General features: G+C 45.1%; 1 protein-coding gene and 1 long non-coding RNA gene across 4 annotated transcripts; one reads left to right on the forward strand and one right to left on the reverse strand.

Moving 5' to 3' along the window:
• Window positions 1-555: 555 nt before the first annotated feature.
• LOC121341435 lies at window positions 556-1,318 on the reverse strand. The gene is made up of 2 exons (XR_005953425.1): window positions 1,127-1,318; window positions 556-921 (listed from the first exon to the last, which is right to left on the reverse strand). It is a non-coding gene; the product is annotated as an uncharacterized LOC121341435 (long non-coding RNA).
• Window positions 916-26,999, forward strand: TRAF3IP2 (TRAF3 interacting protein 2). Of its 3 annotated transcripts, XM_041414915.1 has the most exons (10): window positions 916-1,069; window positions 8,267-8,351; window positions 8,594-9,328; window positions 12,374-12,563; window positions 14,775-14,950; window positions 16,305-16,393; window positions 18,109-18,177; window positions 20,460-20,576; window positions 21,683-21,757; window positions 26,458-26,999. In XM_041414915.1, the coding sequence occupies exons 2-10, from the start codon at window positions 8,336-8,338 to the stop codon at window positions 26,602-26,604; spliced, it is 1,614 nt and encodes a 537-aa protein (XP_041270849.1). In that variant the 5' UTR covers window positions 916-1,069; window positions 8,267-8,335; the 3' UTR covers window positions 26,605-26,999. The 3 variants fall into 3 exon arrangements, 2 of the variants coding, with proteins under 2 accessions (XP_041270849.1, XP_041270850.1); XR_005953424.1 differs by lacking the exon at window positions 26,458-26,999 and having other exon boundaries at window positions 18,109-18,172; window positions 21,683-21,763; XM_041414916.1 differs by lacking the exons at window positions 916-1,069; window positions 8,267-8,351; window positions 8,594-9,328; window positions 12,374-12,563; window positions 14,775-14,950 and having other exon boundaries at window positions 16,362-16,393; window positions 18,109-18,172.

Below are 26,999 nucleotides of genomic sequence, written 5' to 3' on the forward strand. Positions count from 1 at the left end.
CTTTGGATCAGAAGGAGGGGCTGGCAGAGTGGTGGGCATGCAGAGAGAGTGCTTCCCGGGGGCAGGAATGCTGGGCATGTGGCTCCTTCCTCTGTGCCCAGTGTCACGGGAAGGAGCAGCGGTGGCACTGCCAGAGCGAGGAGCTTGTGGGATGGTTTAGATGTCCCTGTGTGCGCAGGCAGACCTGCCAGGCAGTGAGGCAGCGTGTGGCGTCTGCCTCCTCTCTTGGAGGATGAGGAGCCGCGCCCAGGCTGCAGCTCAGTGAACCTCCTTCTAGGGTTAAAGGAAGAAAATGAGGCTGGAGATCAGGAAGAGCTTCTCGGCAGGGAGATGCCCTGAGGGAAGGGTCAGGACAGTGGTGAGGGATGGGATAAGAGTGGCCAGAGCGGCTTTCCTGGGGCAGCTCGCCGGGCATCTCCGGAGCTGCACGGCTTTCAGGACCTGTGGGAACACAGAAGTTTCAGCTTGTAGGAAAAGCGAGTTTCTGCTCCTTGAGAGTCTAGAAACTTGGAAGTGTCTAGAAATCTAACCTAAAAGAAAGAACCAGTCGAGAAATCCTTTTTTTGTTGTTCTTTATATAGTTCTTACACGCATCATGTGATTGTCTTCAGTAGTCTGAATCACAGCTGATTTAACATTTGGCACTGACAGTAAGCGACCGAGGGCTGAAAGCAAGGGATGACTTTCCCGACGAGGCACACCGTTTGGGAACCACACCGGGCTTCCCCCTGAGTTATTTATCCGCGCCGCTCACGCAGAGGCCGCCCGGCTTCCCAGGGGAGAGGCAGCGAGCCGCACGCAGGCATGGCCGGGGAGCCGTGAGCTTGGAAGTGTCACTCCCCCACAGAGGCTCTCCCGCCGCCGCGCCGAGCCGTGCGTGCCTCTTGCACTTCCTGCTGCGGAGCCAGTTCTGCCGCTTACCTGGGAGAGGCAGGGAGGGTGTCGTAAAAGGAGGGAAAGCCGCCCGGCCGGCTGAGGAAGGAGCCCCGGGCGCGGCGGGGAGCGCAGGAGGCGCGCAGCCCTCTCGCTCTCCTGGGGCAGCCCGGCGCGAACCTCCCTCGCCCGCAAGGTAAGAAGTGTCAGAGGTGCCGCCTCTCTCGGCCCCCGTTTGCCCTCAGCTGCTGACCCGCGCCTGGCTCTCGCTGGGGCTTTCTTCCCCTCCTCAAATCGCTGTCTCGCTCGCTTTCTCCCCCCTCTCTCGGGTCATGAGAGCCCGAATTTCACAGATGGTTACAACATGTTTCAGCCATTTCGCTGCAGTTTGTCTTGTTTGTTGGTTCTTTTTTTTAAATCAGGAGGGGTTTGGGGTAAACGCTGGGGACGGACACGCCTGGTGTCGAAATGTTGTCCTGCCTATTTACGTAGTTGCCTGGCAATGACTGGCGGCCAGGCCTGATCCCGATCCCGCCCTGCCGGGTCTGCAGGCTCAAGGTGGTGTGTTGGCCCATGGCCCTCTCCCTTTCCCTTCCATTTCCCTCTCCCTTCCCTTTCCCTTCCCTTTCCCTTTTCTTCCCCGGCTGACCTGGGGCTGCATAGGTCCAGATCCACAGGCCTGATGAGGTGGCTGTAAGGTGTGAAGAAAACAGAATCACAGATCGGTTTTGCCCCGTCCTCTATATCCTTGGCATGGAAACAAGTGGGAGCAAGGTGGTAGTATTTCTTTTCGATTAGGATAAAATCAGCCATATGAAGCCCACTCCCATACCATCCAGTTTCAGGACACAGGTTTTGTAGGGTTAGCACTGGCTGGGTGCCGAGTTTGGCACATCTGGGCTTACTGGTCCTCAACCACCACCAGCAACCCTGAGACATGAAATTCCCATTTCCTGCAAGCCTTGGGTGGTTCAAGGCCTGGACTGGCCACGCCAGTGCCCCACCATGACCAGACATTGCGGTGACACCCACGGCGGCTGATGCCAGAGACAGGGATGCAAGGAGAACGGGCGGCTGGGCCAGGATGAGCAGGTGGCTGGCTGCCAGTGTGCTGCTGCCTGCAATGCCATCAGCCTCTGAAGCTGCCTTGCCCTTTTAGAGTGCTGGCAGTGTCTGGAAGCATACTGTATTTTTAATTTTTTTATTTTCCAGTGGAGTTGAGTTTTCTTTCTGTTTTCCTAAGTCAGGAAGCAAGGCATGTGCAATTATGGTGTTCGTGTCTGTCAGTGCCCCCCACCCCCAGCAGTGGCTTTTGAAGTTTGGCAGAGGGTACATGTCTGAAAGATACACACATTTCTGCACGTTTCATGACTGCGAGTGAGCGAGGCTGTTCTCACGCCAGCTGAGGGAACACGTCAGGTCCTGCAGGCTTCCCTCAGCCTCCCGCCGCCCACGCACTGCAGAGCGGGCTGAGGATGGGAGAGACATCAGCCCTGTGAAATACCAGGGGCTTTTAAGGAACCAGAGTCTTCAATGTAAGGCATGAAGCTGTAGGAAAGCAGGCTGAGGAAATTGATGCTTCTCAGAGTAGTCCCCCCATCCCACCCCACTGAGCCAGCCCCAGTTTTGTGACAGGAGTTTTGGATATCCCAGGGCCATGGGATATCCCAGACTGGGGGTTCTTAAGTGCCTGTGAGAGTTTTATCAGCACCAGAAATGGGTGGGAAGTAGCCTCTGGAAAACAATCACATTTTTAAGAATACTGCAGATAATTGTAGATGTTTTCATATTTCACAAAGTTTAGAAAATTGGCAGGGAATGCTGTCTATATCTGAGATGCCTGTTTGGATCCTGCTAGAGGGTGTCACCCTTCTAGTTTCTTACTACTTACTGCCCAGCATTCCCTTAACATGTATGTCGATGTCTACACTAAAAAGGCAAAAAATACTAGGTCTGCTCAAGCTTTTGCACCATGGATTGTCCAGTGAAGCAGCATTAGTGCTGCGAAAGAGAATGTGGTGTTTGCCATGCAGATAGGATTTGAAGTATGTTCTCCTGGCACATGTAGATTTTCCTGCCATGGCTTCAGAAAATACATGAGAGCAACCATATAGCCAGAGGAATGTTGTTTCCGTATTCTTTTTCTAATGTTTTCCAGAAGTCATAAAAATAAGCATTACCTGCCCTAGAGGGCTAAAAGTCTGGGTTAGGAATGTGACACATTGCCTTAGTCTGTGCTGTGGAGGGTACCCAAGGGAGAGGCTCAGTGTCCGTGATGACAGCAGCTGAAATTTCTAACGGTGAAGTGCAAAACTCTGAAGCTTGGATTTCCTTGGCAGTGCTTATTTAAGTTGTAGACCCAAACCAGTTCCCACATTTGCACTTGCTCCTCATGTAAGGATTTCTCTCTGGGATTTTTTGAGTAAAGATGTGTCTAGTGTTTCTGTAGAGAATGCTGAACTTAGAGCAAGTGCTCTTGCAAACTTAAACTCATCCCACCCTATGGCAACAGCTCTCCTTGGGATCTCAGCATGTGCATCCTCACAGCAGCTTGCAAATTCTGCATCCGCTTACTCCCATCCTGCAGATGGATATCAGCAGCACCAGGGAGCCTAAGAGATTCAGCCAAAGTACACAGGAATTATTTGGAAATCAAGAAATACCTGTGTGTCCCCACTCCTTGTGATCTCAGCTTTGCCGTAATCTCTGCCCATTTCAGAGGTTCTGAGACTGGCAAATAAAAAACCCTGTCCTTGTGTGTTGTGTACCAAGAAAGGTGAGGTTTCTTTCTCATCCTAATGTTTTCTGTTTTAACAAGGTAGACAAATAAAACTTTGATCAAAAGAGCAAAGATATTTTCCCCCTCTCCAGAAGCAGCAGAGAGCAGAACCATGCTCATGTTGCAGTCTCTCTCTCCTCTGTCTCTTCATGACAGAGGGTTTCTAATCAAAAGCAGTTAGATGGTTAGTGTGTGTTTTGGGACAGCGCATCCTGACGAGTCTTCCTGCTGGAAAACAGATGAAATAAATACCTGATGGATTTTGCAATCAGCTGCAAGAAAACAGCGCAGATGAGCTAAGCCCAACACCCTTCCCCTTGTCCCCTTGCCTCCATAGGAGGATTTTTAGGGGACTTTGGCCGTTGCTTCAAACGTGGGTGCTCAGGCCCATCTCTACTGACCTGCAGAAGAATTTGCTCCCCTTCATTTATGCTCTCTGCACGTTTCCAGGAATGGCCATGGCCAGCAGCAGCTGGATGTGAACAGGAGATCTGGGTGGCTTCCCCTGTCTCCTTGGCAGAAGCAGAGGAAGAAGCTCTTTGGGTGTGGGAAGCCTCACAAGGAAGCTGGAAAGGGGTTCTTTTCAGGAGCTTGAATCACTGAGCACCCACCCACAAAGATTATTTGCTGAATTAATGCACATTGCAGAGCTGGGTGTATAAGGAGAGGAAGGAAAAAGAGTGCTTTAAGGAGTTCCCTTGACATTTTTGGGAGCAGTCCAGGCTCTGTCCCTCTAGGAAGGGCCTCCTCACTTTATTACAAGCAGAAATATATGCAATGGCTCCAGCTGGTTATCAGTAATCTCCTGAACAGTCAGAGGTGCAGGGGGAATATTAAATTCTTGACGTTTTCTGGCAGTATCATGAACCGACTTGAAGTTGCAGTGTCTTTCCAAATGAGGTTGGGCACGATCTCTGCTCTCCAGCCTCTGTGCCAGAGAAGGTATCAGGCTACAGGTTTCTCAGGGTATTTCAGTATGCTGAAGCATTCCTTTCCTCTAGTTCTTCAACACAGGAGACCAAGCAGGTAATTTTTCTGCCCTATGCCTAACTGTATTTGCAGGATAAGCTAAGTAGAAAAGTCAGAGGAGACAAACTGAAACTCAGCAGCACAAGGCAACATAAAATACACGGATAATGGGCTCTTTTGGGTCTTTTTCCAAAAGCTAAGAATCTTGAGCTGAGCAAAAACAGCACCCTGAAGTACTGCTTTTGGAGGAGGATGTTTTTGAATCATCTGTTATATTTTCAGGGGTGTGGGGATTTCTCTTGGGAATTCCCATCCACATGCCATTGCCCCAATTGCTCCAAAGATGTTCAGCATGTCCTGGGGTTAATTTATCCCCGGGGCCGTTGCTACAGACAGAGCTCTGCTGTTGTAACAGCTTCTCTCTCCAGCCAGGGCTACTGAGGGAGGAGGAGGATGAAGTCACGTTTCCTACTTTTTTAATGCCAAAGCCCTCATGCCCTTGGTGCCTCCTACCTTGACCCTGTGAGAGCAGGGGCTGTGCGTGGGTGTCAAAGCTCAGCTTTTGCTTGCACCCCGCAGCAGGGTCTGAACAAAAACCTATCTAAAAAACCTAGAATTTTTTTCAGGTAAAAACGTAAGTGATGGAATAGTTGTCTCTTATGTCTGACCAAATTCTTTCACTCAGGTATTTGGAGTAGTTTTTTAAGGTCATGTTACACAGGAAGGAAATAAGGCTGTCTTTTAAATATTAAGTTGATTTGGGAGATAAAGAGGCGTTTATCCATTCAGAGGTTAAACTAATAGGAAAGACATTTTTGAAATATTCTGAAGTAAGACATATGAAGAGTTTAGTGGCTGATTATTTGCAATATAGTTTATTAGAATCCTAATATCCCTTCTCCTAAAGGCAGACTAAATACATTAAATAACAAACTTCAAGAAAGCAAACCTGAAATTTTCTTGCCCATGTTGTCCGTTTCATTAGATTCATGCAGTTTGTTTCATAGATAGTCAGATGTTAGCAATGGAACTAAAAAAAAAAAAGGCCAAGAACTTTGGAGGTTGTAGCCTCCAAAGGAATTTACTGACTTTTAAATCCCATCTGACACCCAGTCCAAAACCTACGGAAGTCAGTAGAGAGATTTCCATTTACTTCATTGAGCTCTGGAATGAAATATCAGTTTCTCCACAGAAATCTTTTCTTCTTGGTATGGTGTTAAACTGAAGGCTATTGAATATAGAGGATCTGAATTCAAAGTATTTTCTAGTATTTTCACCCAGCTACTTCAGAGACCATCAAAACAGCATCTTGGTGTATGAGGCATTGCAAATTTGTTTCTGAAAAGTCTAGTTCACATGTTTGCTAAGGATTATGTCTAATAGAGGGATGATCGGACAATGCATGTGGCATACGAGCTGTACCCCAGTCCTCAGCTGAGTTGTGCTTTGTGAACACCAGGGTGAATTTTGCACAAGGAACCAGTTAACTGGAGATGCTCAGCGGGGAAATAAGAGATTGCAGTGTGATTTGTGCTGCTGGAGTGTGCATCATTCACTTTACGACCAAACATACAGAGATATCCTCAAGTTGAAGCATGTCTGAGCAGGCACTTCAAGGCCAGTTGATCCAAGGGTCAGGTTTACAAAACTGTTGAGGTAAGCAGAAGACAGATGCTTTGCAGGGAGGGCATTTGATACCCCTTCTTCACAGGTGCTTCTCTGTCAGGGGACCACTCAGCAGCTTTACAGCCTGGTTGGTGTAAATCTGACTGTGCTGTGCTGCCCTGGTGAGTCACCACCCCAGGGCAGTCATCATTTAAACTGACTCTGGCCAAAGGTCCCAGGCAAAGGACACTTTGCCACCCCTGCACAGCATCCTGACATGGTCCTGCACTGGTGCTGAGAGCTCCAGGTTTTCTCTTTCCCATCACGTCAGCTATGCCGGTTGGAAAACTGGGACTCAGTGGGCTTGGCTGATGTTTGTGACCTGGCCTAGAGGAAAAGGGGTGCAAACCTCAGGGAGAGACTGATGGTGGTGAGCTGGCTGTCAGCCTTTCCAGCCTGGGCGCTGGAATGGCAGGAGCTGGTTTGACAGCAAACCCAGCTCACTCGTGCAGGGGCTGCAGCTGTCAGAGCAGCAGCAGCGTGTGTGCTCTGCTGGTGCAGCTAATAGCTGCTCTGAGGACTTGCCTACATGGGAAAATTTACCAGTGTAATTATCCCACTGTAATTATCCCAGGATAACTCTCCCTGTGGATGTGCTTAATATAACATAGGGTATGTATGAATATATGGCAAATCTTCTGCACAGATGGGGTTTAAGTTACATAGAGGAGGAATGTTTACATTGCAGCCCAGCAGCAAAGCACAGTTTATATCCTACTTCCCAGCAAATGTTACACCCAGAATTTTCTGTGCAGAGGTACTTTCAGGGGGAAGTACGTGTCATTTGTTCTGATCAGCAAAAATGTAAAGCCTTAACCTTGCCCTGTAAACATGGGGCACAACATTTGCTTTTACAGAATCACTGTGGAAGCCAGGGTAAAGGCTGGGACACTGCTTTGTACTTCTCTGTGATCCTGTTCACCTCTTTTTTATAGAGTGATCATTTAAATTTGTTGTTCATTTGACTGTTTTGTTCAAAATGCTGAACTGCGTTTTGTGACTGAATTTGGGAGGAACCCTTGGATCTCTAAAAGCTCTTCAAACACGTTGTGATTTTAACTTTTTCTACCAGGCTTTCAGGCCAGATTCTTTCACCAGATGTTGTCATTCCCATTGCTTGAATGCTTAGTCCCCTCCCTCTGATAACTCTCCTACTTGGGATTTTAGCTTCTTCAGTCTGATATAAGGTGAATGGCTGGGGAAATGATGAGCATCAGGTGCATTTTTCTATACTCCATGGTAAAAAAGGGAATTTGCTGGGAGGAAGCTGAGCTGCACCAGTAAGAGGATGAAGATGGCTTCCTGAAGCCTGCTCAGCATTCACCCATCACTGCTGCTGTCATCCTGACTCGGGGTGAAGCACAGGTGTCCATCATCAGGAGTCACTTGGCCAGACCAAATTTACTGGGATAGCAGTCCCAAAAGGAAGTGATAATTTTGTTTTGGGCCCAAGTCAGTTCTGAAGGAAAGATGGAAAAAATCCAGCCAATAACTAATCTCTCTAAATAATCTTTTTAAAATAATGAGAGTTGTGTGATAACAGGCTGGAAGAAACGGTACAGTAAGTTAAGCAGGAGCACTTGGAAACATGATTTCTAGTTGAAATTACTCAGCTAGGTGCATCATGAAGTTTACATCGGATGCATCAGCTGTTATTAGAAGGTCAGGAGTAAAATAATTGCAAGTTGTTGTGTTGCCTGGATTATGTCTAAACCAAACACCCAGACTTAAGCAGTCTGATCTGCTGTCAGGTGCCAGAATTACTTCTGAGGGGCAGTTCAGCTGTTTTTGCCCTCCTCCAGTGTCAGCAGGAACAGTAGGTTTCAGAAATCCCATAAAAAAACCATTTTATTTGCGTAACACAATTTCCAAAACTTTAACTGCTATTTCTTTTCCAGCATCTGAGATAGAGTTATTTTAGGATTATTGCCCATGTGAAACTGTACCGTGTTCACAAGAGTCCTTTTTCTTGTTTTCCAGCTTGCTGAAAAATCCTGGCCTTGCAGTAAGGCAGCTGACTCACTTCCGGTTCAACAAAAAACCTTGGAAATGGCCTCTGTGTCAGGTTAGTCCAAATTATAACTCTCTACTAGCTTCACTCCAGCTAACCCTCTACTTTCTTGTTTTGCCAAAAGTCAGCCAGACCTTTCTTGCTGTTTTCTGCCATCTTTTTAAAAAACATTAAAGTATAAAGAATCTAAAGAATACGTATTGCTCTTCAGTATTCCAGCTCACAGTCACTGAATGTCGATGTGCATTTGACTGTGTGGCTGTCCATCTCCAGTGTTACTTCTCTCAATTTTTCAGGCACTTCTGTGGGTCGAAGCATACCAGTCGAAGTGGATGAATCCATGCCATGGTCCCAGTTACCTGAACATATCTTGGAAAAGGCTTTGCAGCCTTCTGGAGAGGATATGGAGGATGAGGAGGCCCATGTTGCTCAAACACCTCAGGCCGATCCATCTTGCCTTTGCAGAGCACCAGCACATCATCATTCAGCGCTGTCTGTGGAGCCAGACAGCAGCTTGTGGTCAAAATATACTGATCCTGGTGGAGGTGGACACTCCCGTTCCCCTGGTGAATCAATATCAGGAGTATTTCCCTCGAAGACACATTCTGTAGCTATGGACAAACCAGGCATGCAGCCAAGATCGCAGCTTTCAGCTGACACCAGGCACAAGTCCAGTAAATCAGAGCAGATCTTGTCTGATGTTCCTGAGGACTCACTGGAGGAGAGCAGCCAAGGGAGTTCACAGTCACAGCAACCCTCAGGAAACAGACTCCTGGCAGAGCTGGGAACTGTAGATACAGGGTACAACTCCCAGTCACAAGACGTCATGGGCATCAGGCATCTGGAACCCCCCTTACCACTGGTGTCTGTGCTGAACCCCCAGGACCTCCCAGGACCGCTGATCTCCAGAGAGTTTTTGGGACCTGAGCATCAGCAGTGCCCTGTGTGCCATCACTTGCCCCATCCCAACACGCAAGCCCACGGCTGCTTCAGGCACCGCTGCCCGGCACAGCAGCCCCCCCAAGGCCCGTGTGAGTAGCACGCCTCGCCCCACAGGAGGTTCTCTGGGTGTATCTCAGCCATCATTCACCAAGGGCGTGTTTCCAGCACAGCATACAATTATTAAGCTCTTTAAACATCTAACTGCAGTCCCTTTTACAGTTTCAGATTTTTGGGTTATGTGGCTGGACTCTGTGCTGCAAAACCTCTGAACCTCTTAAGTTAAAGAGGTCACGGTTACTCATCAAGTGCAGGCGAATGGTTGTGCTTAGAAACCAGCCCTTGTCGGTCACGCTGAGCATGCACAGCCTCTCCCTGCTGTTATTTCATATTCTAGTCATTTCCTTCCTCCTTGCATCAGTCATTCAGCAGCCTCCTATACCCACTCAATTCCTGTTGTTTTCATAGATTTCCTTGCTCCCCCTTGGATCCCCGAAGTTGAGAATTTCCTGCCAGGATCAGGATGGGAGGTTACCCTTGATCTCCATAAATAGTATCTCCCAGCACTATGACCAGACTCACCCATGTGTTTTATTTCTATGTGAAAAGAGCGTGACATCCATCATCCTAATTTTTTTTCCCTGTTGTCAGCTGAAATGAAAGCTCATTACTTAAAATGGAGCCCTCTCAGCTGCTGGTGATTGTGTCGCTGAGCGCTGATGTGACTCCCTCAATATGGGCGTTCTGGCTCTGGGAGACTCCAGTGCAGTTTACAGCCTGCTATTAATTAGTATTCCTTTTCAGTTTCTGAGATTTTTATCTGTTATGAAGTGAGCTTTGAACATTCAACAGCAATATAATTGTTTTAATATAATTTATATTACATTAGGCTCATGAGACCCTGACCTGTTTTGGGCTGGCTTTGTAATAAAAAGCTGTAGGCCTGTTCTGATAAACCTTTTTTTTTTTTAACCTTTTTTTTGACTCCACAGCATTTATATTGCATCTGTTTAGGGAGTTTTGTCATTTCAGCTATGTGCTATAATTAGGTATATGAAAGAGGAGGGTTTCAGAAACTCGGTTTCCAGCTCTGATTTTGGAACTTTGTAAAGGGGAAGGGGCTGTAGATGGACTTTCAACAACATCTACAGCTTAACATTTGGAAAACGTCCTCTGGTTTTCCTTTCGTACCTTCTCCTTTCAGTTCAGCTCTAAGCAGACAAAGGGCTGGTTGCACAACACCGCTCACTGTTTACCTCCGTTTACCTCCTCCACAAGCAGGCATCGTGAGAAGTAGGACATTTACTGAATGAGGACATTTTGTTTGAAAGCAGGGACTCTGAAAGGCTTTTTTTTCAGAAAAATCACTACCATTCCAGCCATATCCAGAGGGCAAAAAGAGTAAAATAAACTCAGATGGCTGGAGCAGATTTGGTCAGGACCAAGAAGCTGGCAACTGTACTCCTGTTTCTCTCTCACATGCCTGCTACAGCGTAAATCACCTCCTGACAGCTCCTTGAGTCTCAGATAATTGTTGGGCAGTGGCAACCCACAACAAAGCTCTGCACCTCCCCTGGGGAATAGCAACTGTGCCCGGAGGCTCTAAGCTGGCTAGGGCACCTGCTATTTGAGATACAGCAACAAAACTGCTTCTGAAGTCAAAGAAATGTTCACAACAATGCTGTGTGCCCGGGGACCATAATTTCAGATATTTGTCTTTCAGGGATGTGGGGGTGTGTGGGCACACATGCCTGGCCACGCTGTGCTTTGAGCTGTGGCTGCATCCAGTATACTGTAGCAGCAGACAGATCCAAAGGAAGCTGGTGAAACATTGGCCTTAAAACCTCCAAAGCAAACCGAGTGTCCCAAATCCCTGTAACCTTCTCTAGAGCTGGTCATGAGGAATCCAGGAGGAAACCATATTGACTTCAATGTGGTTCTTCCAGTCCCTTTCATCACATCCTGTTGCAAATAGATAAGAGGGGGGTGGGAAAATCTCCTAAAACAATCTCAACAAATACAATTTTGCTGACTCACAATTTCATCAGGAATCTGTGTAATCATGGGGTTGGTTGGAGGGGGTTTTTTGTGCAGTGTTGGCTCCTGGAATTGGAGTATTCCATCAAAGCTTTGTTTTCTTCCTTTATCCTCCCCTTAAAAAAAAAAAAAAAAAAAAAAAAAGATAGATAGTCCTCATGGCTGCTAGGGAAAGGAAGGCATGACCCAAAAATAGGATTTTAAAAACAGTTTTGGGGGAACAGAGCATTTGAGTACTGCAGCTTTTAGAGACAGCTCATAACACCATAATCATGCAGTGCTAATAAGCCCTGCCAGGCTGGACTTTGATCTGCGCACAGCAGCTTGGAACTGCACAGAGCTGCTGCCTAATGAAAACCACAAGCAGAAAGACTAAGAGAAAAAAAATTCCTTTTCCCCAATTGGGAAACAAACAGCTTACATTGCTTTCTCTTTCAGTTTATGCCAACAGTTCCACTGTACAATAGTTATTAATCAATATTATGTGTGGCCAGCAACAGTAAAGGTTTTCAGAATTACGTGAGCAAAATTATCACTTTGGGCTTCCCCTGCAGCCTCTCGGATGGCAACGGGAGCAGCAGCAAGTCCTTAAAATGTCACTTTGACAGAAAATTCACACAGGATGAAGTAACAAACTAAGCGATTATTTTTCCTCTTTTCATTTACAATAATCACAGTCTGTTTAGCCTTACTGTTGCAAACTGATTTGTTCCAGGATTTTGCATCTGCTTTCATGAGAACTTTGGGATGATTCATTTTCACAAGTCATTGCCAAAAAGAAATTTAAAAAAAAAACCCTACCAAAAAGCACTGAGGCACAGTCAGCGCAGGGACAAGGCAGCCCTGAATGTTTAACTGTCAGCTGTCCCAACAGCCCAACCCCGAGCAGGGATCTGAACCGTGCCTTATGTGAATGGGAAATAGCAAGCTTTAGACTCCAAAACATTCCTTCATCTGGCTTCTTTCAGAGCGAGATACCTGCAAATGCCTCCAAACTGCTCAGTTTCCTGAGACATGCCTGGAAAGGAATAAACACAAACTGAGGCAAAAATGTGTTGGCTGAAATGATAGTTGCTGCCTTTATTTTCTCACCCTCCCAGATGGCAGAGCTCCTTACCAACATTTTGCTGAGCCATTGCAACCACTTCCTCCTGTTCCTGGACCTTGCATGAGAGTTATCCGCCCGGCCCAGCAAGTCATCCCAAATTACTCAAACCTCCGTGCTCCCAAAGGCACTGGAGACCGACCACCCCAGAGGACATGCTCCTCCCCTGGTCCTCCTCGATTCCCGTAAGTATTGACTTGGGGGGGCAGGAGTTGTGGGAAGTGGAAGTTCCTCTGATCTGATTTTGTAGGCTTTCAACCAGTAATTCCGAATCCTTGCACTGTGAGCTTGCCCAGGCTGCAGGAGTACATGTGAGATGCTGGGTTGTTTTCTTTATTTGCTGTTTTACACCCAGTGGGGGCCTGACCCTTTCCTAAAGGACTTCAAAGCCGGATACATGACACGTTAGAGCACACCCCGAAATGCATGCCTTAAGGAAGATAAATGCTTGAAGGTTAAAGGGATGAGGGGTTGAAAAATATTTCAGTTGAAACCTTAGAGCTCCTGCTCACAGGCAAAGGTCAATTGGGTGGCTTGCTGGGGTCTTCAGCTTCACACTGTACCAGCCTGGAACAACTCAATCATTGCCTTCCAGTGATTTCCTTCTTACCTCTTCTGTGGTGCAGAGAAAAAGGGAGAAAATCCCATCAGTTGCTGATATATCTCTACACTGCAGTTTGCAGCCTTCTCTATGATTTTTCATAGCAAAATGTCTGGCACTTTTCAACCAGGGCTTTTTGACTGATTTTCAGATATTAATTACCAGGCCTTATAATCTTATAAGTATCTCATTAGCAGATGGGAAATCCTATTCATGCAGGGGTTCCTTCAGACTCAGCTATCTAAAAACAAATTGAAGCTTCAGGTTTTGAGAATATCTTAAATCAGACTGTTTTTATTCAAGAGCAACAATACTTTTAGAAGTGTTAAACTTACAGGCATCTACTTATATGACATGGTCTTGGCAGGGAACTGTGAGAATCAGCAGGACAAAAGAGGGCAGACAGTTGAAATATCATTCTGCTCTGGCCTGTGAAAAATTAAGGGCTGTAACAGAAAAGTGACAGCAAGATCAGGGAATACCTGCAGCAGAGAGAATTGCCCTGAAGAGTTTGTACGAAAATGTAAAAATATTGGGAGATAGTGAGTATCCTTTGCAGTAGTAAAATTTAAAACCAAACTCCTGATTATTGGCAGGATATTTGTTAGATAAGGTGGAGTTTTGGGAAGATCTGTAAATTAGCCACTGGTAGTGTTTTTGTGGCCATTGATGAGGCATGTGTTGCTTTTGTTAGTACTTACTTCTACTAAAAGAGATCCAGAATACTTGGGGTCTGTCCTGCGGCTGCGTGGCTGCTGCTTGCAGGCTGACTCCAGGAACAGCAGTTATATGTTGGTAATATTTGCCTATAGAGTATTTTGTAACAGAAAACATCTGCACTGAAATGAATAAACCAAATCTTAATGTGACAACAGAAAACATGCTGCGACCAGCCTGTCATCATTCATTTAAGGAAGACTAAGAAAAAAAAGAGAGTGGTCTTGATTGACTAAGCATCGTGGCTCTGTGGGGGAAAGCTCTCAGAGAAACCTAAAACTCATCCAACAAATTCAACCCAGCAGATTGCAAGCTCACCTCGCATAAAAATCTCTATAGATTCACCTTCCCATTGACTTAAAATCTGAAGCCAAAGTGTAGTAGGACAAGAACTGCTAAGCTTCCTAAAATCATCCCTCTCGGTCTGTTTACTACAATGGAGAAGACATTAGGCAAGATTATTGCAGGTCTGGAATGCTAATCTCTGACATGAGAAACCCTCGTTTGGGTCTGCCGTTGTTGGTCAAGAAATTAACTTTGTTCCCATTGGGTTTGTCCAATGCTGGAGACCCTCCAGAGCTGGAGCTGGAGTGCCCTTGTACACCCATTTTCCCATTTTCCAGCTTTCTCTGAGCCTCCTGTGCTGCACAGGACATTGTGAGAGCATCTGAGGTGCCATGAAGTGTTCTTTACCTTTGGATAATGGGAAGAGGTTACCCAAGAGCCACCCTGCTCCCATACATGCATAACAACATCCATGACAAGCCATTATTTCTCACTCAGAAACAGCATTTGCTTCTGCTAATTGCAAACTGAACAGCTTTCAGCTATGATGTGACTTACTTCCTGTGATTAATGTTTCTCCGATAAACTGCTTGTTGTGGTGGCCTGTCACCAAGGTATCCGTTCCAAAGACACTGTAATAACCAAGCAGATGTGCTGAGCCAAGCATTTCTGCAAGAACTTTTCATAGCTGATATGCAGATAAAGTTGTTAGTGTGTTATTAACAGGAGAAGAAATTCTGAATTTTGGCTAAAAATAAGTATTTTCTAAATCCTCCATTGCTTTTCTTTGTAGAAACCAGCTATACAACCAGCTACCTAATGGTCAGCTGCCCCCCAAGGCATGTGGCCTGGATGAAGCATGTGGTTGTCCTTCTGACAATTTTCCATCTCCAGCTGCTGTCCCAAGACCTCTCAGTAACCCTGCAGCCAGGGGAACTCTGAGAACCAGCAATCTGCCGGAGGAGTTGCGTAAGTGGTTAGCAAATTTTTTCTGTGCAAGATTTTACAGCATGGCCTAACAGCTTTAGGTGGGAGAGCTCCAGAATGGTGAAGGGGGAGGAGAAGGCAGGGGGAAATGACATTAAGACAACAAGAAAATAAAATACTAAGTGTCACCACATCTCTTGGGTGTGAGCATCTGTGTTTGGTGGGATAGAATTACCCCCTTGAATCCTGAAAACATAATGGTCATTAATTGCTTGTTATTTTGTTTACAAAAAGTAAACACTGTTTGGATTGTTTTCATGACTCCTTGCTAAACAGGATGTCCCTTTGAGGCAGGAGGGGCTGGAGCTTACAGTAAAAGACTAAAAACAAACAAAGCCTGGGGGATAAAGTGTTTCTGCCTGTCCCAAACCAGACAAATATGTTGAGCCTTGACCTCAGTTTCTCCCTGAACTGGTGAGTTTGGAGAGGACTCTGGGACATGCTGAGGGCAGCCTGAGATGCTTCTATTGCCACCAACACCACAGATGCATTCACCCTCCAACTCTTAGCGTTTCAGAAAAATAGCTTCTTTCTGAATGCCAATCTGACTAGTAGGTGAGATGTACCATTGATAAGAACCCTCCACAGCTCTCCTGAGGCTTTGATTTTTCATTTATTCTTCATTCTGCTTATCACCTTTCAAATCCAGACAGTCACACCTCTCTGGCCTGTAGGAGTGAGTTATGATACCAGATATCACTCTGGGATAGACCCTACTTTATCAGTTAGTGTGTCCTAGATGGAGGAATTACTGGAGGAAAACAGGGTCATCTGTGGTACATGCACAGCTGGATTAGATCAGCCAGCTGCTTTACCCTGATGCAAAGCCATGAAAACCCCTCCCATAAGGGCAAGGGCATTGCTGTCACCAGCCATGCATCCTGCCTGCACAGGGTGTTAATGTTGCTCCAAGGAGAGGCAGTATGACATGCATAAGGGCCTCTCCAGCTCTGTCATGTCAGTGGGTCTGGGCAAAGCTGTGCTGGCTGCAGCCAGCACAGGTAACTCGAGCTGTGGGTGAGAGCCCAGGCTCAGGTATGCCCAAGCACTGGGAAAAAGCAGCTCTGGCCACAGGGCAGGGGGAGCAGCAGAGATATTTAACCTCTGCAGCTTGCCAGTAAGGCAGGAGGAGCTCAAATCTAGAGCAGGGCTTTGTGATAGGGGGTTGGTTTCAACTCTGAGCTGTTGCGCTATCCCACATCCATTTCGTAAACAATCCAAAGAGACCTAAGTGGGCAGGACCTGCAGCGTGGTGGAGAAGGAGGGCTGTGACAGTCTCACCCTCTGAATGATGTATTTAAATGTGTTACATATTCATACAGACTCTCTCTCCCAGGCAAGGTCTTTATAACCTACTCGGTGGATACAGCAGTGGAGGTTATGAAATTTGTGAATTTCCTGTCTGTAAATGGATTTCAAACTGCTGTAAGTATTCCTTCCAGAAAAAAAGACTTTCAACCAGGGAAGAGGTTTTTTTAAAAAAAGCAGAGGCCATACACTGTCCATTTGAATGTTTTTCTGGTTATCATCACATTTTGAAGGCTAAAGAAGATACAGATAGGATGAACTAGCCTTGGTTTTGCAAGCTGTAAAACTTAAATTATCTGCCTTTTTGTTTATTCTTCCTTTAACTGAATTTTGTGCTTTGAAATATGCTTTAATAATGATCCTGGAAAATTTCACTTAGCGACACCAGATGGGCAATAGTATGAGGTTTTGTGAGCTATTCCATTAATATTCTCATATTTGATCTGTAATATCAGTATTACAAAAGGTCAATTTTATGTTCTTCCCATCCTACCTTTTATTTTCTCCAATGCTATTATATAATTGATTCTTCAGACGTCAGTAACTTTCTGCTAAAAAAGATCTAGAAGTAGATTCTAAAATTCACACAGCTTAATGAAACAGCCCATCTGATGGTTTTGTTTGCTTTGTTATCCCTTTAAAAGTGATTTTGCTTTGTTATATTTTCAAAAGGAATTCTAAAAATCACTGGCCTGAAAAGGTCTGTGTCATACTCTCTAATCCCATAAGACATTCAGATTTTTACTGAATTTCTCATGAGTTGGCTTTATCTTAGAGACCCACAGAGGCTCTAGGATTCAGTGTTCATCAAAATCTTGATTCATATTTTCTTATTACAGGAGCATATGCTATCTGACCCCTCAACCTTCACTCTTTGGCTCCAATTCAGGAAAGCATTTAAGCAAGTGGCTATCATTAAACTGAATGAGACTCAGTGGGGAGCTTTGCACATGCTTATTTATTTTCATGAATCAAAGATTTTTTTTACAGAGACTGCAATTGTACTTCTCTCCTGCAGTTCTGTACTATGACCAATTCATAAGAAAGCTTTTGGGCACCATAGCTTTACAGAGTAGAAGGCTCATTAATAGCACCTTTGCTGGACAGGCAACTCTTGGAGCCTGTTGCAGAATAATAAATACAGCAAAATGGCCCCAAAGCAGGGAAACAAGTGGGCTCTCTGCATTCAGAAAAGGAAAAAGAAAGACTTGAGAGCAGATCATGACTCTTATCTCGAAAATTTGGAGAAGTTAATACTTACTCCATTGATCACAGTCATGATTGCTGGTTTCTGGGTCTACTGGGCGTGCAGAGAAGCAAGCAGTGTTGGTGATACTCAGTCCTATGAAGTCCTCCACTGCTCTGCTGTCACCGAAGTGTGGGTGACTGCACCCAGTCATTAGTGACCTGGCTGACTTCCCACCACACACCCTGAATATTTAGTTCAATATGAAGCTAAGGCTTCACACTCAGTATACCCTTGCAGTCAGAAAATAGCAGGCATTTGCAGCTATACAGATGGAGAAGGTGGGCAGCACCTTGTTCTGTCCAGTAAAAAATGCCTGGGAGTTGGGGTCTGGCAGGGCAGCCAGTCAAAGGGCCAGCTGAGTGGGAGCTCAAGGAGGTGCCTGCAGCAGCCCCTCTCTGCCTGCTGCCTGTCCAGCTTGACTCCAGGCTGCATGGAAAGGGGAGAAGTGCATGTACACGTTTTTTTCCTAAGGGAATTGGAAATGCTTGTCATAAACAAAGAAAGGAGTGGGTGCTCTATCAGTGCCGTAAAATGGGGGGGAAAGGTGAAGGGATGCTCACTACAGACTTTCATTCTCTTGCAGATTGATATCTTTGAGGACACGGTACGAGGTATTGACATCATTAAGTGGATGGAGCGCTACCTAGGTGATGTATGTAAGGGCAATTTAACCTTGTTTATAGCAGAGGTGACCTGAGGAAGATAGTTGAATTATTCTAATGCACAGCAGGGACAGAATGAAAATGCAAGACCCTACTGTTGTTTTCCCTGCCCCTGTAGAAATGGCAGAGGTGTTGCAGAGAGAGGCAAATCTCACTCACATCTGTATCTGATGGTCCCAGAGCTCTTTCTTTAAGAAATGAAAAGCTAATCCTGGCATTCTTGAGAAATTCTAATGCTGCCTGTTACATCCAGCCTGAAGCTGCCATTGGAAAAGTTATTCGTCCATCCCCTTTTTAAATTGTGGGGTTTAGCTGTGCTCGGTTACAACAATATCTGTATTTCATCCCAGGCTGCAGTCATGGCTAATGTTCATCTTTCTCACCTGTAGCTTTTACATTGATATCTAAAATGCTGAAGGGGTTCTTCTGGATAAACCATCCTACATTTAAAGTGGAAATTGGTATTCTCTTGGTTGATATATAGATTTGCTCTCATCACTTTGTATCTGTCTAAGCAGTAAAATGGAGATTTATCTTGCTGACAGTGGTGTCCCCTGCAGCAACAACTTCCTCTGAAATTCCCCTGAGCAGTGAGTGCACATCTCCTTTAGGATCAAGGCAAGTGGTTGGACTGTACCAGCACAGCTGGGTGCAAACTGGCCATTCTGTCACTGGACAGGAGCCATCATGGGCTGCCTTCCTTGGATTCTCGCCTTGCTGAGTGGTCACCTGGCCAGATCTGACTCACTCTGGCCAGATCTCCATGGTTCAGGAACAGGATGACAGAAGTGGTGGACTCTCCTCCACCTGAGCGAGGAAGCTCAACCATCTGAGCCAGCCCTACACAGGTTTCCAGCAGGTGTCCATGCAGGCAGGATACAACTGCATGCAGAGCCAGCCTGGGACCTCTGCCATGGAAATGCAGTCATGCCTACTGGGGCTTGCATCAGGATAAATTAGGTTTGGGCTCACTGTGTGTAATGTAGGTAATGAAACCAGAAGACAGGGTGACTTTGCTTTTGCCAAAAACATCATTATCACTTAAAATACAAGCTGGCAGATCTGCTCTGGGACTTGTGCACAGTCAGTAGGAGAAACCGGTATGTACAGAGAACAATCTCCTGCCTCCACCTGAGGATCATTCTCTGACTACCCACCCCAGAAAAGTTTGGTTTCCCTCCCTGACTGTAGAGGCAGTTTCTAACTTCAAAACCTTTACATGTGTGTGGAGGAAGTGACTGCTTGGACACAAGCAGAGGAAAGTGTGCAACTGGGCATGTCTCTTGCAAACCCTCAACATCTGTAAGTTCTTGCATACATGTCAAGCACAAGCAAAAGTAATTCAGGAGTATGTTGACTCAGTGAAAGGGATAATGACTCCTTTGACCCTATGGTGGGGCAGATTCCCTTGATACAGCACAGAAGGAAAGAGTTAATTACATGCCTGGCAGACTGTAAGATTTGGAAGCCTTACACAGGCTTCATGTGCTGGGGATGAAAGGCAGGCCCCAGGTAAACACAAGTAGGAAGCTTTCATCTGCTGCATTTCAACTGGCCTGCCATTAAGGAGGAGAGATGTTTCCCAGATACAAAGGATGGTCCCTCTCTGGAAACCTGAGCTCTATGTGGGGCTGGGATTAAACAGGTCAGAGGCAGGATCTGGGCTGTCCTAGCAAGGTGGAGGAGCATTGCCTTCAGCCCATCAGGACAGAGCTGCCAGGTACCCCTAAACTTGCCCAGGCCATTCACAACAGCTCCCCTTTCTGCACAGCCACCTCTCTGCACACTTTGGCACTAAGATCAGCAAGAAAAGATATCATTTCTGCCACTGAGAGCCCTAGAAGTAGCTTCCACAGACCGCTGCCTTTATTAGCTTTTTGTATAAAAAGCCATAGATGACTAAAGAGATGCGCTTCTGCATAAGCTGTTGGAAAACATTTGGGTCTGAATTTGAAGACAAAAGTTTTCAGTGTATGCACATAGACACTCTACACTGATAAAAAGTAGCTTTTTATGACAGGGATTCCAAGTGTCAACTGGTAGCTGCTAATACATCTCTTGACATTTCGATTTTCTATATTGAGATGTCGAGAAATAACGAGGAGAACGAGTGTATGAGTTCTCCTGTATTTCCTGCCAGAATGAATGAGATCCTCTTGTGTTTGCCAGGAACACAAAGATCACTTAAAACACAAACTGGCAGATTTCCGATCTGCCTCTACCAAACACGCTGCGTTTCTCAATTTCATGAAAGTGCTTTTCTCCCTAACAGAAGACGGTGATGATAATCATAGCAATCAGTCCAAAATACAAACAGGATGTGGAAGGGGCTGAATCCCAGCTGGACAGGGATGAACACGGCTTACATACTAAATACATCCACAGGATGGTAAGCAAGGACATGCATTTGCTGTTTTACAAAGACTGTCTCTTCTTCTCAAAAGACAAATCTGTCTCCAAATGGCAGGTTCTTTGCTTTGTTTTCCCTAATCCCCATAGTTAAACACCCCTCTTTGGAATTCATTAATCCTTCCTCTCATCAGCTCTGTATGCTCATTAACATCTGCTAAGAGGTTCAAGGAAGAAAAATCCTATTAAACATGCTCATCTTATTTATTCATATTCTTTATTGTTCAATGTTTTTCCCCTCCTTTACCTTCTTGAGCCCTTGTACAGCCCTGAGCACAATCTTATCTAACAGTGCCTGACCTTCCTCCCTCTAAACCAGTCCCTGTTGCTTCAGCCATCCTGGAGCTGAGGTCTTTTCTTAGGCAGCAATAGAGCTGACTGAAGGATGGAATTGCAAAGCAAAGGCCAGAGATGCAATGTGGGGCTCCTGGGGAGTGCACAGAGGTGCCAGAGGACCAGACATCCCTTTCCACAGCCTGTCACAGGATGTGCGTTCAGCCCAGAAGAGCCCATAGAGCCATGAAGTGATCCTTTCTCCCTTGGTTTGCAGTTAGCTGCCTTTCTCAGCCTGTAACCCATCTGATCCCCCAGTTGGAATCTGCAGTCAGGTTTCTCAGAAGCTGTCACCAGCAGATGAGCTCTCAGCAGTACTTTGCTGTCCGTACCAGCCCTGGGATGCCTGTGTCCAGGGCCATGGACAGGCTGGGCCCTGGCTCACACACAGACCTTGTCTCTGGCTGAAATCTTCTCTGGCTGAAATCTTTGTAGGCTAAATGGGGGTTAGTCAAGTCAGGCTTCACCAGTTTGAGATGGATTTCATGGGATTGCACCTGCAGCTAAACCCACAATTATTTCACACCATGAAATGAAATGTTGACAGATCTTTCCTGTATCCTTTCTGTAGCAATGAAGAATTAGATTAAGTGGCCAAACCAAACAACACCGAGTCCACCAGCAATAGATCAGCTCATTTAACAGAAGAGCAGTTTAAGTAAGCAAGGAATGTTTTCATACATAGGGTTTAGATGCATGCAGAGAAAAATTGTCACGTCATTACAGTAAAACTGGCTTTTTGTTCTATTCTAGATGCAGATTGAGTTTATACAGCAAGGAAGTATGAACTTCAGATTCATCCCTGTGCTTTTCCCAAATGCCAAAAAGGTAACATACATGCATGCTTATATACTTTCCACATGATTAAGTGCATATTATTTTGATCACAGTGCAGCAGATGGAATCTTAAAACCAAAACACTCAATTTCTTGGTTCTTAATAGCCTACAAGTAATATACAAAGCTTATAGGTTTATGTATTCCAAAGTTCATGCATTTATGTACATGCAAATAAAAAACATTTCATCCACAATATAAATCAGTGTATAAATGTATTTCTGATGATGAGTTTGCAACTAAAACTCAAATTGCCTTGAGCACTGAAAGAATTTAAATGGAGATGGGCAATCTATCCGGGAAGCATGCTTTTTATATTAACCATTTTATAATTTTGTCCAAATGCAATGCTGATGACTGAGATGGGCAGGATTTATGACTGATGTGAAGAGAAGGTCTGGAAGAGGTAGTGTTAAGAATATAAAAATAAAGAGTATAATAAATACTAAAGTACTAGGCTGTTTCTTGAACTTTGACGGGCCCATCAAAGGTAAACTAGGACTTGCAATTTCATCTGCCCTCCTTAGTTGTTTTGAGGATTCATTTGAGAATAAGCAATTTAAGCATTTGAGAATAAGCATCTCTTCTACCTTACTGAGAAAATCTCTTGGATTTTTACAAAGACTAAAATATTAAAAGGCTTCAGTTATAGCTTTCTCAATCTCCTGCATTGTATTCATGTTTGCTTTGCATAACTAAATGCTTTGTGCACTCTTGGCTAGCTATCATGTTGCCCCTAGGTACAGCTGCATTTTAGAAAAGTATGGAAAAATTCTTTATATTTCTTTGGGTGCCCAAATTTTGGAACATGAGTCAAAATTTAAACAATGTTATCAATGGTTACAAGGCTGTGCAGTCCCACTGCACTTGTGGATTTTAGTGCAATGAAGTTCTTTATTTAAGCACCGATTTAAGATCAGAAATTTGAAAATATGTCCCTGGGTTTGTAAAACATGTGAGGCCCTGTGGTTGAACAGTACTTCTGGTATTTCATGTCATTCAGATCCCTTCCTGAATGATCTCAGTCTGCTACTTACCTTAAGTACCTGGAAGACAGCAATGGTGGGAATTGGGCAGGGCAAAGGCAGAGAAGCAGTCAGCATTTTTTCAGTCAGTCTTTGATGGGGGAAAGGGGCTCCTAACCTTGGGGCTACTTGAGTGCCCAACATGTGAACAGACCACACAGCCTAGAGCCACTTGGCACCTTAGGGGTTGCAGAGAAGTGTCCCAGGAGGCACTATAGCTGTCTTGGGGCTCTGGGACAGAACAGTAAGTTATGATAATTTGGGCTCAACTTTATTTATCAGAAGACTATTTAGTGTATAGCAGCAGTTGTCTCAGACAGTGGTCTGTAAGGAATTTCCAGGGCTGGTTTATCCAGCTGCCTCTATCAAGGCATCAGGCTCCAGGAATCCTGCCTGCCCATCCTCTGTAGTCCACATAACCCTTCAGTTTTTCGAGAGGTGCCTTTCTCATTAAATTATGCAGATCAGCATTTTCTACTGCTGTTAAGCTTTAGTCTCTTTCTCAGCATAATCCTTTGGTACATCGCCTACCTTCATCTAGCTGCTTAATGATAATGTAACTGAGGGACATCATGGGTGGAAGGAGAGCACCAGAGCCTGAACAAGTTGCAGTAATGAAGTCTGGAGGCAGTCAGAGGAAGTGAGGTACCTGAAAAGCTGCCGAATATATGTACGATTGGATGATGTTGGCAGGCAAATTACTTCAATTTTGTCTTTTTTATACTGTCCTTTATACCTTCAAGTATTAGCATAGCTGGCAGTGGAAAAAAGCAGAAAAGGAAGATTTGGAGGTTTCATCTGGGGATGGGGCTATTAGATGAGTTAATCTCATACACAGCACATCATAAAGCACTGCTGGTATGTGAAAATTAGTCGACCTCCAACAGGAAGAGATCTGTGTGATCCAAGGAGCGTTCATTAGGAAGCTGAATAATGAGGTGAGGAATGCACAACACACGGTTAAGGTGGAACTGGCATTTCCAGCTTCCAGTGGTACACTACTAAAGGAAACATGGGTCTTGCTGGTTCAAGGCTGGCATCACAACAATCCACAGAAATGTGTCCTCCTCCTCTGGCCACCTGATGACCAAAGCGTTAAGCCAAGATTGCCCCATGCTAGAGGCTTCTTCTGGAAGCAGCCAAGGCGTGAGATGAACAGGCTGGTGCCAGGGAAGGCAGGAGATGTCAAACCATGCTCTGCTGTCACAGCCCTGAACAGTCCTGTCCTCTGCACCAAAGCACTCTGCCCTCTTCCTAGCAGTTTGAACTGTGGAGTTACCAAATACTCTCCCTATGGCATAGAGGGAATTTCCTCTCAGCTCACAGATACACAGCCAAATTTTAAAAATGTAAAAACAGTAACCATTTTCCCATTACTCCCACCTGCAGTGACAGACGCAGTTGTGTGGCAAGGAAAAGCCCCTTTCTCACTCTGGATAAAAACAGCAGCTATAGTTACCCTTTACCCCTACACACCTCCCTCAAGTTAAAACTATTACCAGAGCTGATTCATGTCCAAGAGCTTTTTGCACTGACTTTATTATGTAGGGTATTAAACGAAACCTCACAAGCAGTTTTGGAAACAAGGCACAGAGCTTGTCTCTGGATGAATAGTGCCTCTCTCATTATATCCCCATGTGCTGATTTCTGACCTACTACACATTTCTCACACTAATTTCCATCTTAACTAATGAATTACCCATGTGGACGTTTATCAAATGCGTTTTTGCAGTCTAGACTGACTATATCTACTGTATTTCCTTTGTCCAAAAAATGTAGTTTCTTATCAAAGGTAGAAAAAGGGCTCATTTGGTAAAACTCCTGCCATATTTAATTGCATTTCCTTCTATAGCTCTTAACAAGATTTAGTAAAGAAACAAATTCCATGTAACAATGGTATGCATGTGCATGCAAACATCGTTATCTTTCTCCCAGTAACATTTGAGTCTCTTGGCCAATTCCAAAGAGCTTTGTTAAAGCAGTTAAATTCAAAAAGATTAAAATCTGTTCCTCTGCCAAAATAAAAAGACTAGCAAGTGGAGGCAAGAAGCCTTATTTTTGCTCCTACCAAAAGGAATGCTATGGGATCTTACCCCTGTGCCATGAGATGTCCATCTAGAAGAGCAACCTCCACTTTAGGGAGACCACTGATCAAAGCCTATCCTTTCTCAGCCACTGGAGAAAGAGGAGGGTCAGGCTTGATAGATACCTCTGCCAGTCACAAAGCTGCTTGTTCAGAAGCCTAGGTGAGTTCACACTAATGGATCTGTAGGTGCCTGTGTGACTTATCTCCTTCTTCCTATACAGAAATCCTGTAGGTCTAACAGAGTGGTTGTATCAATTAACACAAACTGCTCCCTGAGCAGGGAAAGTGATGCAGCCTTATTCCTACAGCTGTACAGGCCAAGGAAAAGACAGCCAATTTGAGAAGCATGATCATGGGAATGAAAGGTTTGGACTGCAGCTAGCCTGTTTGCTGGCAGCAGGACATGTGCAGCCCATGCCAGGGCAATCCCCTGGCGAGGTGCCAGAGATGTGCATGCCAGCAGCTTTTTGCTCTGTCCTCTTGGAGCTAGCTCCACTAGCTTGACAGGAGCTGTGCTGCTCTAACAGGGGCTATCTTGGGAAAACACTGCTAAATAAGAGGTCCAGGGACCAAGTGCTGGATGTCCTGGCTCGTCATGTTGCTTACCTGCTGTCTCATTTTGGCTAGGTTCTGGTGTCTCCAGTTCCAAAACAAATCTCTGTCTTGTGGTGACCATGAACTGGTTTTGGTTAAGGATCTGTCCCTCTGTTAATTAGTGGTATTATAATAGCCCTTCACCCCTACATAGACAGGCTGTCCCTATGGAAACTTCCCAAGGCTATGGGAACACGGGAACATGAGGTCTGAGCAGGCTCATCTCCATCAGCCACTGTCACTATCCAGTGCCATGCTGATCCCAGCTTCATTATGTTGATGGACAGTAGCCAACCCCTATGAAGGACTGCACCTTTTCCACAATGCAGGGATTGGTGGAGGTTTGACCCTGCTAATCTGGAGATACATTAGTCTCTCCTCAAGCTCAGCATCAGCCTCAGCCTTCTGCTCAGTTGGTCAGAGCACACCATGCTTGGTGAAGAAAGGGGAGGGGGAGAGGGCTACCAGCATGCGAAATGTTCCTGTGGGGTCCCAGTCTTTCCCTATTGATCCTCATTCCAATGTTGAACATGCTGTATGGATCCTTTAGCAGCTACTAAGGTGGCAGCTTTTCCCTGCTAGGGGCACTGCCATCCTCTTCTCTTCTCTTCTCTTCTCTTCTCTTCTCTTCTCTTCTCTTCTCTTCTCTTCTCTTCTCTTCTCTTCTCTTCTCTTCCTCTCCTTGTTTATTTTCACAAGCTTTTCGATGCCTGTCATTGACATCAGACTTCCTTTGAAACACAGTGAAATTAGCCAACGTGATGGCAGAAGAGAGACAGGCAAGCTGTGAGATCACACAAAGTTCATTTATTTAGGAACCCAAATACAATTCTGAAGCCAAATTAACATTTCTTGTTGTTACAGGAAGTGCCTAGAACAGACAGAATTAAATCTTCCTTGGCAGGGTGTGATGGAATCTGAAAGATTCTGGTAGAGATTCAGAAGGATTTATGGGATTTAGCTTTTATTTTCCTTGTTTTTTTCCAGGAACACGTGCCCACCTGGCTGCAGAACACTCACATTTATAACTGGCCAAAGAATAAGAAGAACATCCTTTTGCGGTTACTGCGGGAGGAGGAATACGTTGCTCCTCCGATAGGACCTTTACCAACACTCCAGGTTGTGCCGCTGTGAACATTTTAACTTAAAGCACATGACGAGTGGTTGTTAAAGGGTTGTTCCTGGCAGGGAGCCAGCACTCTTCCAGATGGCTCTTTTTGATGACAGAAGACACTCTTTCTGCTAAAGGAATTGGTTGTCTTGGGTTACTCAGGCTCAGCTTGTTCTCTACCATGTTAAACATCTATTTCCAAAGCTGATGGGGCAGAACTCTCTTCTCTAGATTTTTTAATAAGCTACAAATGGAAAGAGTGCCCACTTTTATTTTAACATCTGGTTTTAACATATTCCTTTTATTAGTCATTATAGCAAACAAATACCAGAAATAATGTTGCAATAAGTGTAAAATAAAAATTACATGCTCCTTTTTGCTCAGGGTTTCTTTAAAGATATTCCTGCTTTGTATAGCA

Source organism: Onychostruthus taczanowskii, unplaced genomic scaffold (assembly GCF_017590055.1).
Source record: "Onychostruthus taczanowskii isolate IOZ18803 unplaced genomic scaffold, ASM1759005v1 scaffold48, whole genome shotgun sequence".
NCBI lineage: Eukaryota > Metazoa > Chordata > Aves > Passeriformes > Passeridae > Onychostruthus > Onychostruthus taczanowskii.